The following is a 15,169-nucleotide window of genomic DNA, read 5'->3' on the forward strand; positions in this document are numbered from 1 at the left end:
TATTATTCACACGGCTCTCACCTTGTGAAACTCCAGAGTGGAACAGAGCCCAAACCCTCTCGAGGAGACTGGTTCATGAGCCCGAGCCCTGCCCAATCTAGATATCCGACTACATCAAGCCTGAATTTCTTAATCTGGTGCATCAGCTCAGGCCAGAAAGGTGACAGTCCATGTCCCTAGATCCAGATTCTGCAGCTGAGGATTGGACCGCCAAGTTCCCCGCCTTCAGCCACTACCCAGAATTAGGGATATTTTTTACAAGATTTTTACAATTCTAATTCCATTTTTGATTCTGCTTGACGATTTGGATCTTTATCGATTCCCTTATAAATTCTCATTTTGAAAAAAGGACAATGAGGCAAATGGCGCTTATGATATTCATTAGTTAATTAGTTACCTGCAGCATTATTAGCCAGAGGCATACTAACGTTCATGCTGCTGGGTTAATAATTACTGACGTTGGTCCAGAGCGGATCGAAAACATGACATTCATTGATTGTTATTGCGTGCTGTGCGCGCAAATGTTTTTGCATGTTGGTAGTATTTCCTCCCTTTGACAAAATATTCACTTGGCAAGTCTTTTTTACTGAAATGTAACCAGACTTTCAAGGGTTTGCGTCGCTTGGGAGCTATGTTTACTATTGACTGCTAGCTACGCGATGTGCCTGATGAGGTAATTCGTGCCCACTGGAATCCAAAAGAGAATTGTTTGCAAAATTTGCAAACGGTTCCAAGGAATTGAAACACTGGGAACCGGTTCTCGATTCTTCTCCCCTACCCAGAATAAGTTGTGGCTCGGTAAAAACATGCAGAGAATATCCAAAAAAATAAAATATGAGAAGGATCCTTTAACGAACACATCTGACATTAAATGTTCTTGCTCAGGTCTGACGAACAGTTCAATAGAAACATTAATTGCAGGCACCAAGTAAAACGAGAAAATCATTGTTTCGGTAACTTTATTAACACATATCTACATTTACATGATGAATGTTTTAAGGAAAGTGGTTTACATAATCGCTAATCTTTTTTAAAATAAAGCATTAATCTCAGCTTGCAAAAAGAGTGAAATATCAAGTGCAGAATTCCACAGTTGGTCCATTCATGTCTAAAATGCAAAAAGGCTCAATGTCTAGCACTCGTTGCTCATATAAGGACAGATTACACACACTTGTGCAATGTCATCGTATTCGTATGTCCTTTTCAGAAACGTGTCTGTGAGTCTCAGCCCAGAAATGCTCTGAAATGAAGAGGTGGAGAGGGGGATTAGGTGAGGGAAGTCATCAAAGTGGTGATGTGGAAGGTTTGGATCATACCTGCAGGCCCTGAACGGAGGAGAAGACTGTGAGGGGGAGCAACAGCGAGGCTCCGGGACTGAGTTTTCCCAGCTGTCGCCCTGAGATACCACACCAGTGGATTGAAATCGTGTTGCACATTTCCAACACCAGGTCCATGGTTCTTTCACTATAAAACACAAAGGCCAAGATGAGATGAACTGATGGTTACTGCCAACAGGTTGTAACTGTAACTCACAATTTGTTCTGAATTGCATTTGCACCTGGAGTTGGTTATTTTACAGACGATCTCAAAAGGTTCTTCGAGGTTTACGGTATCTGGAATCGTCTCCAAAGACAGCCTGATGTCACCATACCCTGGAGCCTGGAGGACACAAAAGGAAAGAACAAAATTTGCCAAAAACAATCAAGATTTAGGGGGCACGGTGGCGCAGCCGTCTCACAGCTAGAAGGTCCTGGGTTCAATTTCCACCGGGGAATTCAATTCAATTAAATTCAATTCCCGTCTGTGTGGAGTTTGCATGTTCTCCCCGTGTTCCCTTGGGTAGCTAATGTGAGCTACCCTCACAAACACATGCCCCCTCTGGCCAACCGGGGCGCCAGATAAGTTAAGGAGGAGACTTGAGCTCAGTGTGGGCTCTCCCAGGATTGGTAGAGGGAGCAATGCCCTGCCTGACTTAGGTAGGAGCACTGGGTGATAAAAAAATGAGGATAAAAATATAAAAAAAATAATAATCAAGATTTCAGTCAGAGAAGTAACATCGTAGAAGATACCATTCTCTGAAGCTGACTGGTCTGCAGCCTCCCCCTCTCCCCGAGGTTGGTCTTCCAAACGATGTCGAGTTTGCCTATGACCGTCACTCCCTTGATGACGCCGGCCTTCTCTGCGTACTCCGGCTTTGGCTTCAGGCAGTATAAGTACTGCCGTGTGTCCATGGGCTGTAGGTAGGACATTTTCCCAAATGTGGATTCTCTGAAAGGCGAAGAGATTCTGGTGAGAACTGGGTGTGGCTCCAAATAACTGGACCAAACAGGAAGGAATGAGTGATTTACCCTTGATCCCCAGACGCGACTATGTTGAGCTCTGTGACGTTGTACATCATAGACGGTTCCAGAGACACTTTCTCCATGAACATCGGTGAGGTGGTGATGTTCTGGATCTGAGCTTCCAGAAACACTTCGTCTGTCTTGAACACATAGGTCAAATTGCAAATATTTTCTCCTAAGCGTTATGTTCAGTTGCATCGTCTCCTAGGTGAACTGAGCAACACATCAACTTTGACATTAGCTACTGAGGGAGGTTAGACTTGTGCAGCATTTTACTGCCTCAAAAGGATAAGGTCGCTTTTTTCAGAGTCACATGCTCAGAAGGTCCTTTCAAGGTTTACTCACTGCTAGTTTCCTCCCATCTTTACTGGCTTTCAGATTTCCTTTTCATAAAACAGAAGCATATCCTCCAAAAAAATGTTTTTTGTTAAAAAAAACAAGTGAAAAGTTATAATGAAAAAAAAAAAACCTTGGGTCCACCTTTTAACTCCCAAGTATTGATACGCAAGTATATTTATTGAGTAGGCCAATGGTCGTGCAGTGGCGCTCCTACTACACTGAGCACTATTCTGATGTCTTTGTTCTTTTATTATTATTTTTTTAATACTAGTCTGGTTGTGACTCCGTCAACGTACTGTCTATTTCTGTCACAACCAGACAGTTTCTTCTACATCTGTTGTTACTGTCCTGATGGAAATCAAAGAGAAATCCAGAAGAACCAGACTAAAACTCGAAGAAGAAACAGATTAGGGTGGGTGTCCACACTACAGGTCTGACACACTCAGAAAAGACTGTGAATATAGTCCCCTTCCACTTCCACTGCAGGATTCTCCACAAAGAGTCCTCTTCTACGGCCAGTAAGGATACGAGGAAGGATTAAAAAAAAACAAAAAAAAAACTGCTTTTGTTGGAAACATGGGGAAGAAAAAGGTGAACCTATCCTTTGGGCTACTATTCAGCTGATGTGAGAGTAATTTAGTCAGTTTACCAACCGTATTCAAAAGAACCAAAAATTAAAACATATAAAAGAAAAACAGACATTTATTAGATGTGATCAGATTTGCTCAGTGGACCTTTGAGGACATGTTAATACAAGGACATAGTAGAGGCTGCACGCTCGACTGAGTTCAAAATCCAGTATTTAGTTGCAATAATTTATTCAAACTAGTAGCATTTTAGTCTAGTGGGAGTTGAACGCCTGAGCTCTTCTTGCTGAATGTGACAGAAACCTTTTGTGAATAAGAATGTTCAAACAGTGCAAAACTATAAACAAAATAAATAACAGATTATGTAAAGCAACTAAAAATAAGGTGAAAAAAAGGACCTAATTTTTGGTCTTTTCATACATACGTAGTCCATAAATATGTATGGAATACACAAAATTTCCACAGGCGTTGATGCTTGCTTTCAAATTATTGCTGAGGATTTATGGGAGACATTAGCATGCGTTATTTGTCATCCATATAACAATATTTGTTGTTTATATGGAGTACTGACACTCATTTACAATACCCTACACCACTACACATGAGCAGGATTGTGAAGATGATGCTTTCCGTCGTCTTTGCGCATTTATCTACATTTCCAACAGTCCTTTTGTCCGTGCAGCCTCCACCACACAGTAAAATAAAAATAAAAAATAAGCAAAGATTAGTACATGCTTGCAGTTCATAGTAAAAGATTTGAAACCACTCTAAATTCAGTTAATAATAATAATATATTAAAAATTAAATAAAATCACAGAGCTTAGAATATTGGCTCCATGCAAAGCTATTCCAACCAAATCTTGTGATTTATTGGAAATAATCAAATATCTGTTCCATTAACTACAATAAACAAGCTAATTTTGGTTGCATAATCACAAAGATTAAGTCTGTTCAGTCTGATTCTGACATTACTCATACTTACACTATGAGATAATAATTGAAATGTTTACAATTACGACGACTTATCACATACCCCAGTTTTCCCAATTAATAGTCAACACAAGCAATGCATTTCCCCACCCACCACAATTAAAAAAGTCCAAGCCCTGTGTAGGATGCATGAAAGTATGAGCAGACAAAGAAAGGGCAAAAGAAAAACTATGGAACTTTACTCTTGTCTTTTAAGAGTTACCAGGTGTTTTAGAAACATTCAGACATTTACTCCCATTGTTTTGTTTTGCACCTTTCCTTGTGCACAGACAGATGCAGTCTGCAGCGCCAGGAAGGATGAAGATGAGCAAAGATTCAGTCATGAGAACAGAAGAAAGAATTACCACAGAACTGAGGTCACTCTAATGGAGAAAATAAAATACAAGACATCATGAACAAATGAAGTTACATGCAAATGTTGATGACAATGAATATTTGCAGTTGAAAATATATATATTTATTTACATATATGTAAAAGAAAACAATACTACTGGTATGAAAATGAGGAGGAAAAAAAAGGAGAAAAGCTTAGTTAGGAAAACCCTCGATCTCCAGCTTTACTGGCATCCAAAAACCAGAAGAAACTTTGTAAAAATTCTCTGGAGGTTCAAGTGTTTTCCTGGAGGCTCGGTCTAGGGCTAACTGACTAGCAGCATGAGGAAAAATGTTCCTGACTACGACATGAAACGAAGCACATCCGAAGGGTTATTTACCTCTGCGTTGTAGAACTTTGTCTTTACATCCAGCGGCTTCAAAACCTGATTGAAAAAAGATTGAAAATTGAACATCTGAGTTTTCTCAACTTGTCCTGCCATTAGGCTGGGGGGGGGGGGGGGGGGACAAAAACCCTCCAAAAAAACAAACCCCAAAACATCCACACAAGCTGCAAATCTACTAAGGAGACAAATAAAATTAAATCTGACGGATCATTTGACTATGATTCACGCTGAAAGGAACACAGCGACGCTTCATGTTGGTCCCAAAGTGGTCGCAGATGACTTAAACAGACAATCCACACAAGAGTGGGTAATTGCGTTTGCTCTGCTGTGGGTCTGCGGCATTTCACAAGTCGCCTCGAAGGTTGCGCATGAGTTTGACACCTCCATCTAACGAGAACACACAAATAACGCTCACCTGGAATTTAAAGAATTTCCGAAAATAGAGCTTCTCCCCGTAGTGAGTGGTGTAACTGACCGCACAAACTAAACTGAGTTGGAAAACAGAAAAAAAGTTTTCATTAGACTCAAGAAAGGAAATGCATGCTCTCCGATTTGTGATGTCAAAGTGGGGGGGGTGGGTTGTTTGGGTTTACTCACATGTGTGTCCCAATCTCTTTGACTTCATGGTGAATGACATCATCAATGCAGCATTCAGGTTTGAGTTCTGCGACAGCAGAGTTTGAGGCGGATAGGTTGAGCCTCTGGGAGCTCGTCTGTAGGTCGGCCTTTTGGCAACCAAGCACATGACGCCAACAGTTACAAATGAGAGTAAAAAAACAGCAGAAAAATACATGATGCACATAGAAGAGGTTATTTCCTCGTTACTATACCTTCACAAGGATGTCTTTTACGACTTGGTTGCTGTCATTATGTACGCTTATATAACTGGAGAAGGTCTCACCGAGAAAAATATTTCTGTATATGGCAAAAACAGGAGGGTGTTTGACATTTTTTTTTTGGTTTTTATTTTTCATTTAATGCCACATGTTGTTGCAATACCACTTCTGAACACATGGAGGCATACAGCTCTGCTGTGTTAATGAGTGGGGATGGTCCAGCATGTCTTGTAATACCACTGTCCTACTAGAGATGCACTTGGTTGTGTCTTACACCAATGGCTGACATACGAACTGTGATATGCTGCCTCCATGTGGTAAGGATAGATAAAACTACATGCATTGGCTTTACAGCTCTAGCAGAAAGTTTGGTGTTATTACCCAAAGTTCTGGGGTAATGTGAGCATCTCTCCCAGCATTAATGTCTCTGCTCCTTTGATGGTGGAGGGGTCCTCCTTCATGAGCTGACCAAACAAGTCACCTGTGAAGACAAGAGGACAGGTTTTAAAACAAAAAAGGATGTCTGGTCGTGGTGATTTGGATCACCAGCTGGTCAGCTGGTGCATCACTCGCACCCTCATTCGCTCTAGCCCTCTCTTACACCTTTTCAACGAGACTGAAATCAGGTTCCGGCTGGAGCCAGTTCAGACCTAGCTCAGCTTTGGAGCCATTTAAGAACAGGGTTGTCTTTCCATAAACACTGAGTCATGTCACAACTGCATCATTATTTCTCTTCCAAGATGGTTTCAACCTGCTTATATTCTGAATTACTCTACAGAAAAACAGGGCAGAAAGGACACACGTCATAGCGTTTACCTCCTGATCCGTCCTGACTAAGGTCTTATTATTGAATGTCTGCATTCATAAAGTTGGTCAAAAACATTGGTTTAATAATGTTTGGAAAGGCTTAAGGCTATTTATGAATGCTGCTACAAACAGATTTTAGATCTGCCTTTTTAGCAGGAGCTACAAATGCCCAACAAATCACCCAACAGTGTTTGTTCCTAATATGCAACCACTGAGGAGAAATTCAGTATTAGAAATATGTTGTGAATCCCACTTTTTGCAAAACTCATAATGTTCAGACATTTTTCAGACCCTCCCAGCATCTCAGAGCAAAAATGACTGCTTATCCATTTCATTTTATACAATATGCTGATTTTTTATTCATTTATATCTAGCTTGGTGGTTAATTTATGTGAGCCCTAAGCACTCGGAGACATGCTTCTCTTCACTGCTGCATACATAAATAGAGATCCTACCTAGAAGTGTCAGTATGATTCATGGTTTATGTGGCGTTTGATTACCATTGCACTGCTCTAAGCAGCGCACTGAAGAAAAAAACTGACAGTAGAAACTTTAGGAAGCCTGGTAATTGAAAGCTATGACCTAAGAGTTTAAATCTATATTTGCAGATCTGGAGTTTGGCAGGACACTCAAAATGACAGGTGTCACCTTCACATACATTTTACGATGGCCCCTGAGTCGTTAAGAAAAATAATTCATCTTAAACATTTCATCAGTGGCAGGAGTGTGAGTCAGTGTAACCAGAGAGAATCTCAACAACTAAAGCTTGAGTTATGGTTCTGCGTCAAAACGACGCCGTGCCTACGCGTACAACACGCCGACGGAGAGGGCTGTGATTGATTCGCTTGGTAGCAACGCATATCCGGTTTGAAGCAGTCGTGAACTTTCAGCTCTCTTTTCTTCGTGTATGTGGGAATTTTTTTGTTTTGTTTTTTTGCACAATAGATGTCCTTATCTCCTTGATTCACTATGACTGGAAAAAGTCAGATAAACCATTCTAGTCAAGGGGCAACTTTATAAAAGAGCCTCCGTTAAAACTTTTGCTCACATGTCTGGGTAAAGTTTGACAACCTATTTTTTTTGTTAGAACAAATCTATAGAAGGAATTTTAGGGGTGTTGTCATCTTGAATTTTTTTGCTGGTTACCACTAGAGGCCCTAGAATATTCAAATTCTCAATTCAGGCATATGGTCAGTTTTGGTCAACCTGTACAATTTGTATGCATAATTGTCAATATTAAAACATTGTATATCTAAGGAAATAGATAAAACAATACTAAAAAAAACCTTTATGAATCATATTGTAATATTTTAGCCAATATTGGATACAAAATATCACTTTTTTATAGATAGTCAGGGGGGAAACCCTAAGATTGATAACTATGCTCACGCTTTAGGGTAAAGTTTGACAACCTTATTTCTTTGTTAGAAGGAACCCCTAGGAGGAATAAAAGGGTGGGATTTTTTTGCTGGTGACCACTGGAGGCGCTGTAACATTCAAATACTCAATTCATGCATATGGTCACAATAATGGTCAAAATGTACAGTTTATATGCAAAATCTTCAATGTTCAAGATTTTATATTTAGGGAAATGGATAAAACATCAATTGAAACATTTTTTTTAACTGTATTGCTATATTTTGTCCAATATTGGTTAAAAAATATGACTTTTTTATAGGCGTTTTGAACACACACACAATAAGCATCTTTTTTTTTGCATTCTAACTAGTAATGGGATGTAATGCTAATTGAAGCAACTAGGTAGCTAGGCAAGGTAGCAAGGCAAGCTAGCTAGAGCTCTGCACCATGCTTTTTAGGGCTTCACTTTTGGCACTTTCGCACTAGGACTTACTTGGCCCGACTCGGCTCGGTGCGGTACGGCACGGTTCCACACGTGTGTTTTCGCACTGCCAGGGGAGAAGCGGGCAGGTTGGGGTGAAGCTGCTGTGACGTACTCGATTGCGCAACCGCTTTGTTCATGTCGGCGCTGATGAGAAATCAGCTGGAGCCGGGAGCGGCTGAGAGTAAAACAGCCCGTCTACATCGCTTTTTTAATTTTTTCTCGACAGCCACCAGGTTTATGAACATCTGCACCTCAGAGTTGGATCACCAAACAGAAGTTTTGCTCTTTATAATAAAATCGCTGCGAGCCGCGAGTCCCCTCGCGCTGACTCCCGCTTCCTGATTCAAACGTCTGCCGGCCCCGCCCCCGACCAATCAGAGGCGCGGAGGGTGGTGACGTCCCCGCCCCCCGACCAATCGGTGGCGAGGAGGTGGTGACGTCAGAAATAGTCCCTGCTCAGCCCGCTTTCAGAACCTCACTGAAATGGTTACAGAAAAAAGTATCGACTTGGAGCGGCTCTACTCGTCTCAGCCCTAGTGCGAAAGCGCAAAACGGGTAGAACCGAGCTGAGGTGGTACCAGTGCAAAAGCGCCATTTCTGCGCTTCACTGAACGGAATGATGCCAATGATTAATTCTCCAGCGCCTGACTATAATACACTTTGGACAGTATTAAAAAACTGCCATAACATGACCAACAACCTAGGCCAAAAGTACACAGACATAACATTTAATGAGCAGCTGTAATTCAGGCTTAAGGGGAGAATTTATTTAACACAAACATGCAAGTCAAAAATCTAAAGTCATCTGATCGCAGTGGATCTTACTTGCAATGATTCAATAACTTATAGACCCATGTTTAGCAGCAATAACCTGAAATATCTATTCCTGTATGACTCTCTCAGTCTTTCACATGATAGTAGAAACATTTTGCTCCAAGTTTCTTTGGCACTTCACTTATGGACAGCTTTCTGAAATTTCATAACATCTCAGTATCGGGGTGAGGTCTGGACTTTGACCAGGTCACGACAAAACCATGATTATTTAATTCATATCCCATCTAATTCAGCTGCTCCATTTAGGATCATTATCCTGCAGCAAGACCCAGTTTTGACCAGGTTTACTTGGGCTGATGTTCCTCACATTTTCCCCTGCATAAGAGTTCATCATCAATTCATAGATCTGTGGTTGCAAAACAACCCTAAATCATCACCCACCCCGGTGCCATGGCTGATGGGGGGGTAGGAGGTGTTCATGCTGAGTTCGGGCTGGAATCTTTTTTTAAAGGAAATCCTCTCGTTGCCTTTTCTTCCTCTTTCTTGGCGTAATATTGGCAACTGCGGTACAAAGTGTGATATTACATTACAATTTCAGCCCTTATAGTGTAATGATCTAATATTTTCAAATGTTAATTGTGTAGAAATTAAGAAACATTAATCTTCACACCGAGACTCGTGAAACAAGAAGTCCAGATCAGCAGAAGAACGACAATGAGATGATTCAGGTAGTTCTGTTTTGTTTGTTTTAGCCTTGGTCCACCCTGAAGTTTAAACTCAAGTTTCTTGGTCTGTGCTTGTGAACTTAATAAAACCATTTTTCAAGTGGATGATGTCTACTGGCTGCTGGCAAACTGGGGGAAATGGGGCCTCGTTCACATTAGCTCTCTGTGACTTCTGGACCAGGCTTATAACCCTTTTAAGGTTGACGTGCAGCAACAATTGCCTTCCCTCAGACCATTGTTGCCAAAGCTTCTACGTTTCAATCCTCTGCAGATGTTTGTCGCTGTCCTGCATGTTTTAGGATAGTCCCTGCTTTTAAGCCACCTGATTCAAATGAACAGATCATCATCAGCATGTCATCAAGGTTTGCACAAGTCTATAAAAGACGCACTCCAGGAATTAGACTCGAAATCTTGAATCAGGTCTGCTGAAGCAAGAAAATGTCCAAAACATGCAGGACAGTCGCCCTCGAGGAATTATGAACTTTGAACCCCTTCCTCCTCCCCTCTGGACAGCCCTACAGAGCACTGTACGCAAAAACTTCCAGACACAGACAGTTTCTTCCCCCAAGCTGTTGCTCTGATGAACTCTCATCACTCATAGAGTCTCAGAGTAATCAATTACTGTGGAATAATAATAATAATAACCACAATCATATGCTGTAACAATGCACCTTTCAATAACCATGACTACCTACTACCAAATTGTAAGTATATTATAAATTCAATAGTAAATATATTCTAAATCACTGTAGGTTATGAGTGTATATATAGTATAGTAGTATGAGTATATTATAATGGATGAGTATATTATGATATATAGTATATTTATACTACTATAAGTAGAGGTATGGGTATATTATAAATTATAGAGCCGTTGCAAACTATTTTTGCTCAAAGTGGATACAGATCTGGTGATAGTAACAAATATTGTTACTTAAAGGGAAAGTTCGGTTTTTTACAACCTGGACCTTATTTCTGGCATTTTTTATGGTTGTATACTCACCCAGGCAAGTTTGGTGTCATTTGGAGTCCTTCGGAAGATATTAGGGGTTTTTTTGCGAGCCGCTTCTCCATATAACGGTAGTGAACGGGCCACAGCGGGACACAGACGATGCAGCGTGATGACGTCATGAGTTCAGAGGTCTTGTTTACAAACTGATTTATTTGTTACACACACAGCCCCGGATGTAGACGACAGGTCCTGGAAGCAGATCTAGTGATTCATAAAAGAAATGAACGAGTTTCGCGGCAATCATGTGTTATTTAGACGCTGCATCGTCTGTGTCCCGCTGTGCCCCGTTCACTACCATTATATGGAGAAGCGGCTCGCAAAAAAACCCCTAATATCTTCGGAAGGACTCCAAATGACACCAAACTTGCCTGGGTGAGTATACGACCATAAAAAATGCCAGAAATAAGGTCCAGGTTGTAAAAAACCGAACTTTCCCTTTAAGATGTGGATAGTTTTGCTTGGTTACTTGAAGGAGCAGTATGTCAGAGCAATAAAACGAATCATAAAATGACCCAGATATGTCAACAGACATTTAAAAATCATGTTCATTTCAAATACTTATGTCACTGACAACAACACTCAAGCCAGGATATTCCAGTTTAAAAAGAGGAGTTGCAGCCCTCAACTGATGTTTATGTTGTCATTTTTTGTTCCACCCTCCACCTATCTCCCAATCACCAAGTCAGTAATGTTTCCGCATCCGGGTTGCCAGCTCGGCTCTAATTATGGCAGCCATGGCAGCCTACGTTCCTGCTGCATTCTGCAGCCTACCTGGCAACCTCTGCTCGGGGGGAGGAGGGGGAGGGTACACGCCGCTCAACAATATTTTGAAAGTGCCTGCAGTACCAGTTTTGGCCATTTCTTACAGACGGCTCCTTTAATCTTTTATTTTTTGTTTCAATTCATTATTTTCAGGAATTCTAGTGAATGTTTTTCACCCTTTTTGAGTTGTGTTATTATATTATTGTAATCTTTGTATGTTTATGTGTGGACCCCAGGAAGAATAGTCTTCCCATGGTGAAGACTAATGGGGATCCTTTTTAAATAAACAAATAAACCTCATACTGCTGCACCTTTCACATCACTTTTTTAAACATTGTATATAATAAGAGCTATTTTTTGTCTATTTACTGTACAGTGAGCGTAATAACCAAGTCAAATTCCCTGTCATGACTTGGCCAATAAACCTGATTCTGAGATAGTTGGTACCCACAAGGTTTTGTTTGGCTCCATTTTTGTTGAATAAATAATATCAGATTAAAAAGGTTGTACTTGTATTGAATTTGAACTTACCCAATAGTAACGTCATATACTTTTTAAAAAATTTTACAAAAAAAAGGAGTAAAAGAAGATGCCTACATCATAAAAACAGGAAAACTCACCTGGTAAATCTCGATCTTCACACGTCACTGGCAAGTTAGTGAAGAGCGTTGGTTTTGTTAACCGCATCACTGTGAAATTAAATTGTACAGGTTAAGTTAGTGGCTGTGGGGATGTTTTTTTTTTTTTTTTTTTTTTTTTTTACATCTCACATAGCTGATGTGTTTGTCTGCTTCGTGCATCTCTCAAATGATACATATGGGCGCATGATTTCTGCTGTCAAATGTATAAAATAGTGGAGGTATTATCATGATCTGTGGTTGCGTCAGGTTCAGGGTTGTTATGCTTTCTTTGCAGTAACCCAACTTTAAAAACTAACGTTACTTTTAAACTAATACACCTTCATTTTTTTCTATGGTGTATTCTGCTCCATATTTCCACAACGCCGCGGTTGAATTGGTTTGATATTGGATATTGGATATTGGATATTGGACATTCAAAGACATCCATTTAACTGATACATACCACTGAATTTGGTCATATTGCTTGTGATGCGTTCATGGTCATCTAGACTATATATCACAAAACAGTAATTATTAAAATATCATATAAAAAATCATATATATGGGCTGATTTAAAAATCATATATATGGGCTGATTTAGTGTGGTTTAATGAATTCAACACCCATAAAACTTGTGATACATACCACTGATTTTGGTCATATTGCTTGTGATGTGTTCATGGTCATCTAGACTATATATCACAAGAGAGTAATTATTAAAAAAATCATATTATGGGCTGATTTAATGAGGTTTAATGAATGCAACGCCCATAAAACTTGTGATACATAACACCGATTGTTTTCAAACCACCTGTGATGCGTTCATGGTCATCCATTAAACCTCATTAAATCAGCCCATAATATGATTTTAAAATAATAATAATAATAATAATAATAATAATAATAATAATAATAAATAACTTTATTTATCCGTTAGGAACTTCATTTGTGGAAAAGCATCAGCATCAGTGCGTGTACAGATTCGATGAAAGGACTAGATGGTACAATCCCAACAGGACAGTACAGAAACAAACCAAACAATCAATATAAAGCAACATACATTGGGAAATCACAAGTACTGCTGGACTTAGATGCTGTAAAACCATAGCATAGATAAAATACGAGAGAAAAAGAGATTAAGTGCGTGATAAATACAATGATTTTTAAAAAATATGTATAGAAGCGGGTACAAAAATGAATAGGTAAGATCAGCTGTTTATGAGTCTGATTGATGAGGGCACGAAGCTTGACATGGCTCCGTTTGTCCTGAATTGTAGTGATCTGTATCTGTAATAATAATAATAATAATAATAATAATAATAGTATCTGTAGTAATAATAATTACTGTTTTGTGATATATAGTCTGGATGACCATGAACGCATCACAAGCAATATGACCAAAATCAGTGGTATGTATCACAAGTTAAATGGATGTCTTTGAATATCCAATATCAAACCAATTCAACCGCGGTTTCCACAACTAAAGCCATTCGCAGAGTTAAATTAGTGTGAAGAGTTTATTTAAACTGTGACAGTAAACAGCATGTAGCGCTGTTGACTGTCTGCTCCATTTCACATTCATCCGTCCATTTGAGCACCAGACATCCTCGGACAAAAACGCCAATGAAAAGGAAATACCTTTCAACGCAAGCAAATGCTCCTGTTTGGTCTGATTTACATCCATTTTGACAGGAGAAAAGAGACGCTTATCTTGGGCTGGTTGGTAAACTTTGACCTAACAGGAAGCGCTCGTGACCAGAAACACGTCCTCTCCGTCGCCCTCCACAGGCCAAGATGGGTACTACAATAATAATGGATAGATTTACTGATTTGAGTTGCCAATAAAAAGTTAGATTCCTTCCAGGTAGGAATTGGACCTCTTGTGCCCTTTATCACCACTTGTGTTCATAACCTGTATAGACAGAACTTCTAGGTGCAGGGAACTGTTGGAAGAAGTTTGGTTTGGTGACTGCAAGATTTTGTTTCTGTTTTTATGAATGATGTGATCTTGTTGGCTGAATGCTGATCTTCAGCTCTCACTGCAGCAGTCCTCAGTCGTGAAAGGATGGAAGGAACCTGACAGTAGGAGGGTGAGGTTTTGTTTAATTTCGGAGAGTTTAAGTATATTGGGATGTTGTTCACAAGTGAGGAAAAAAATGTAAAGGGAGATTGACAAGTGGACCGGTGCAGCGTCTGAAATGGGTATTAATGTACACAATAATAAGGTGTATCTGTCAGAGAGACCTGAGCCACAAAGCAATGGTTTCAGTTTACGGGTCATTCTATTGTCCTACCTTTACCTTTGGTCAAGAACTGTGGGTTGTGGCCAAAAGTATGAGTTCATGAACTGAGTTTGCTCCAAAGGGCAGCTAAACTCTCCCTTTCATAGAGCGTGATCAGTTCAGCCAAGGATTTGGATTAGAGTTGCTACTCCTCCCACATCAAGAGGACGAGGATCTTATCTGGTGAGGATGCCTCCTGGACCTCACGTCCAACTGGGAGGAGGACCATACCCAGACTCAGGACATACTGGAGAGATCATCTCTTTGCTTGGAAAGCCTCTGTATTCCCTGGCTGAAGACCTGGAACAGGTGGCCAGGGAGATGGAGGTCTGGGCTTCTCTAATTAGGCTGATTCCCCATGGCCAGAACACAGATAAATGGGAGTTAATGGATAAATCAAATCAAATCCGGTGCTGTACTCCCTTGCCTTTTGCTTGAAGAGAGCTGGGATAGTATCCAGCTGACCCCCATGACCCTGAATAAGATTTAAATATGTATAGATCATGGATGGATGGATTTAAACTGAATTAA

The 15,169-nt window shown here is 40.1% G+C and overlaps 1 protein-coding gene across 2 annotated transcripts; it reads right to left on the reverse strand.

Annotated features, from left to right (window-relative positions):
• Positions 1-945: 945 nt before the first annotated feature.
• Positions 946-14,108, reverse strand: trappc13 (trafficking protein particle complex subunit 13). Of its 2 annotated transcripts, XM_061733963.1 has the most exons (13): positions 13,995-14,108; positions 12,357-12,425; positions 6,195-6,294; positions 5,808-5,892; positions 5,575-5,702; positions 5,393-5,465; positions 4,972-5,016; positions 4,603-4,620; positions 2,349-2,482; positions 2,070-2,268; positions 1,559-1,659; positions 1,317-1,464; positions 946-1,240 (listed from the first exon to the last, which is right to left on the reverse strand). In XM_061733963.1, exons 1-13 carry the CDS (start codon positions 14,038-14,040, stop codon positions 1,133-1,135), a joined length of 1,254 nt encoding a protein of 417 aa, XP_061589947.1. In that variant the 5' UTR covers positions 14,041-14,108; the 3' UTR covers positions 946-1,132. The 2 variants fall into 2 exon arrangements, with proteins under 2 accessions (XP_061589947.1, XP_061589948.1); XM_061733964.1 differs by lacking the exon at positions 4,603-4,620.
• Positions 14,109-15,169: the final 1,061 nt, after the last annotated feature.

The sequence above is a fragment of the Cololabis saira genome, chromosome 11, assembly GCF_033807715.1.
Source record: "Cololabis saira isolate AMF1-May2022 chromosome 11, fColSai1.1, whole genome shotgun sequence".
NCBI lineage: Eukaryota > Metazoa > Chordata > Actinopteri > Beloniformes > Belonidae > Cololabis > Cololabis saira.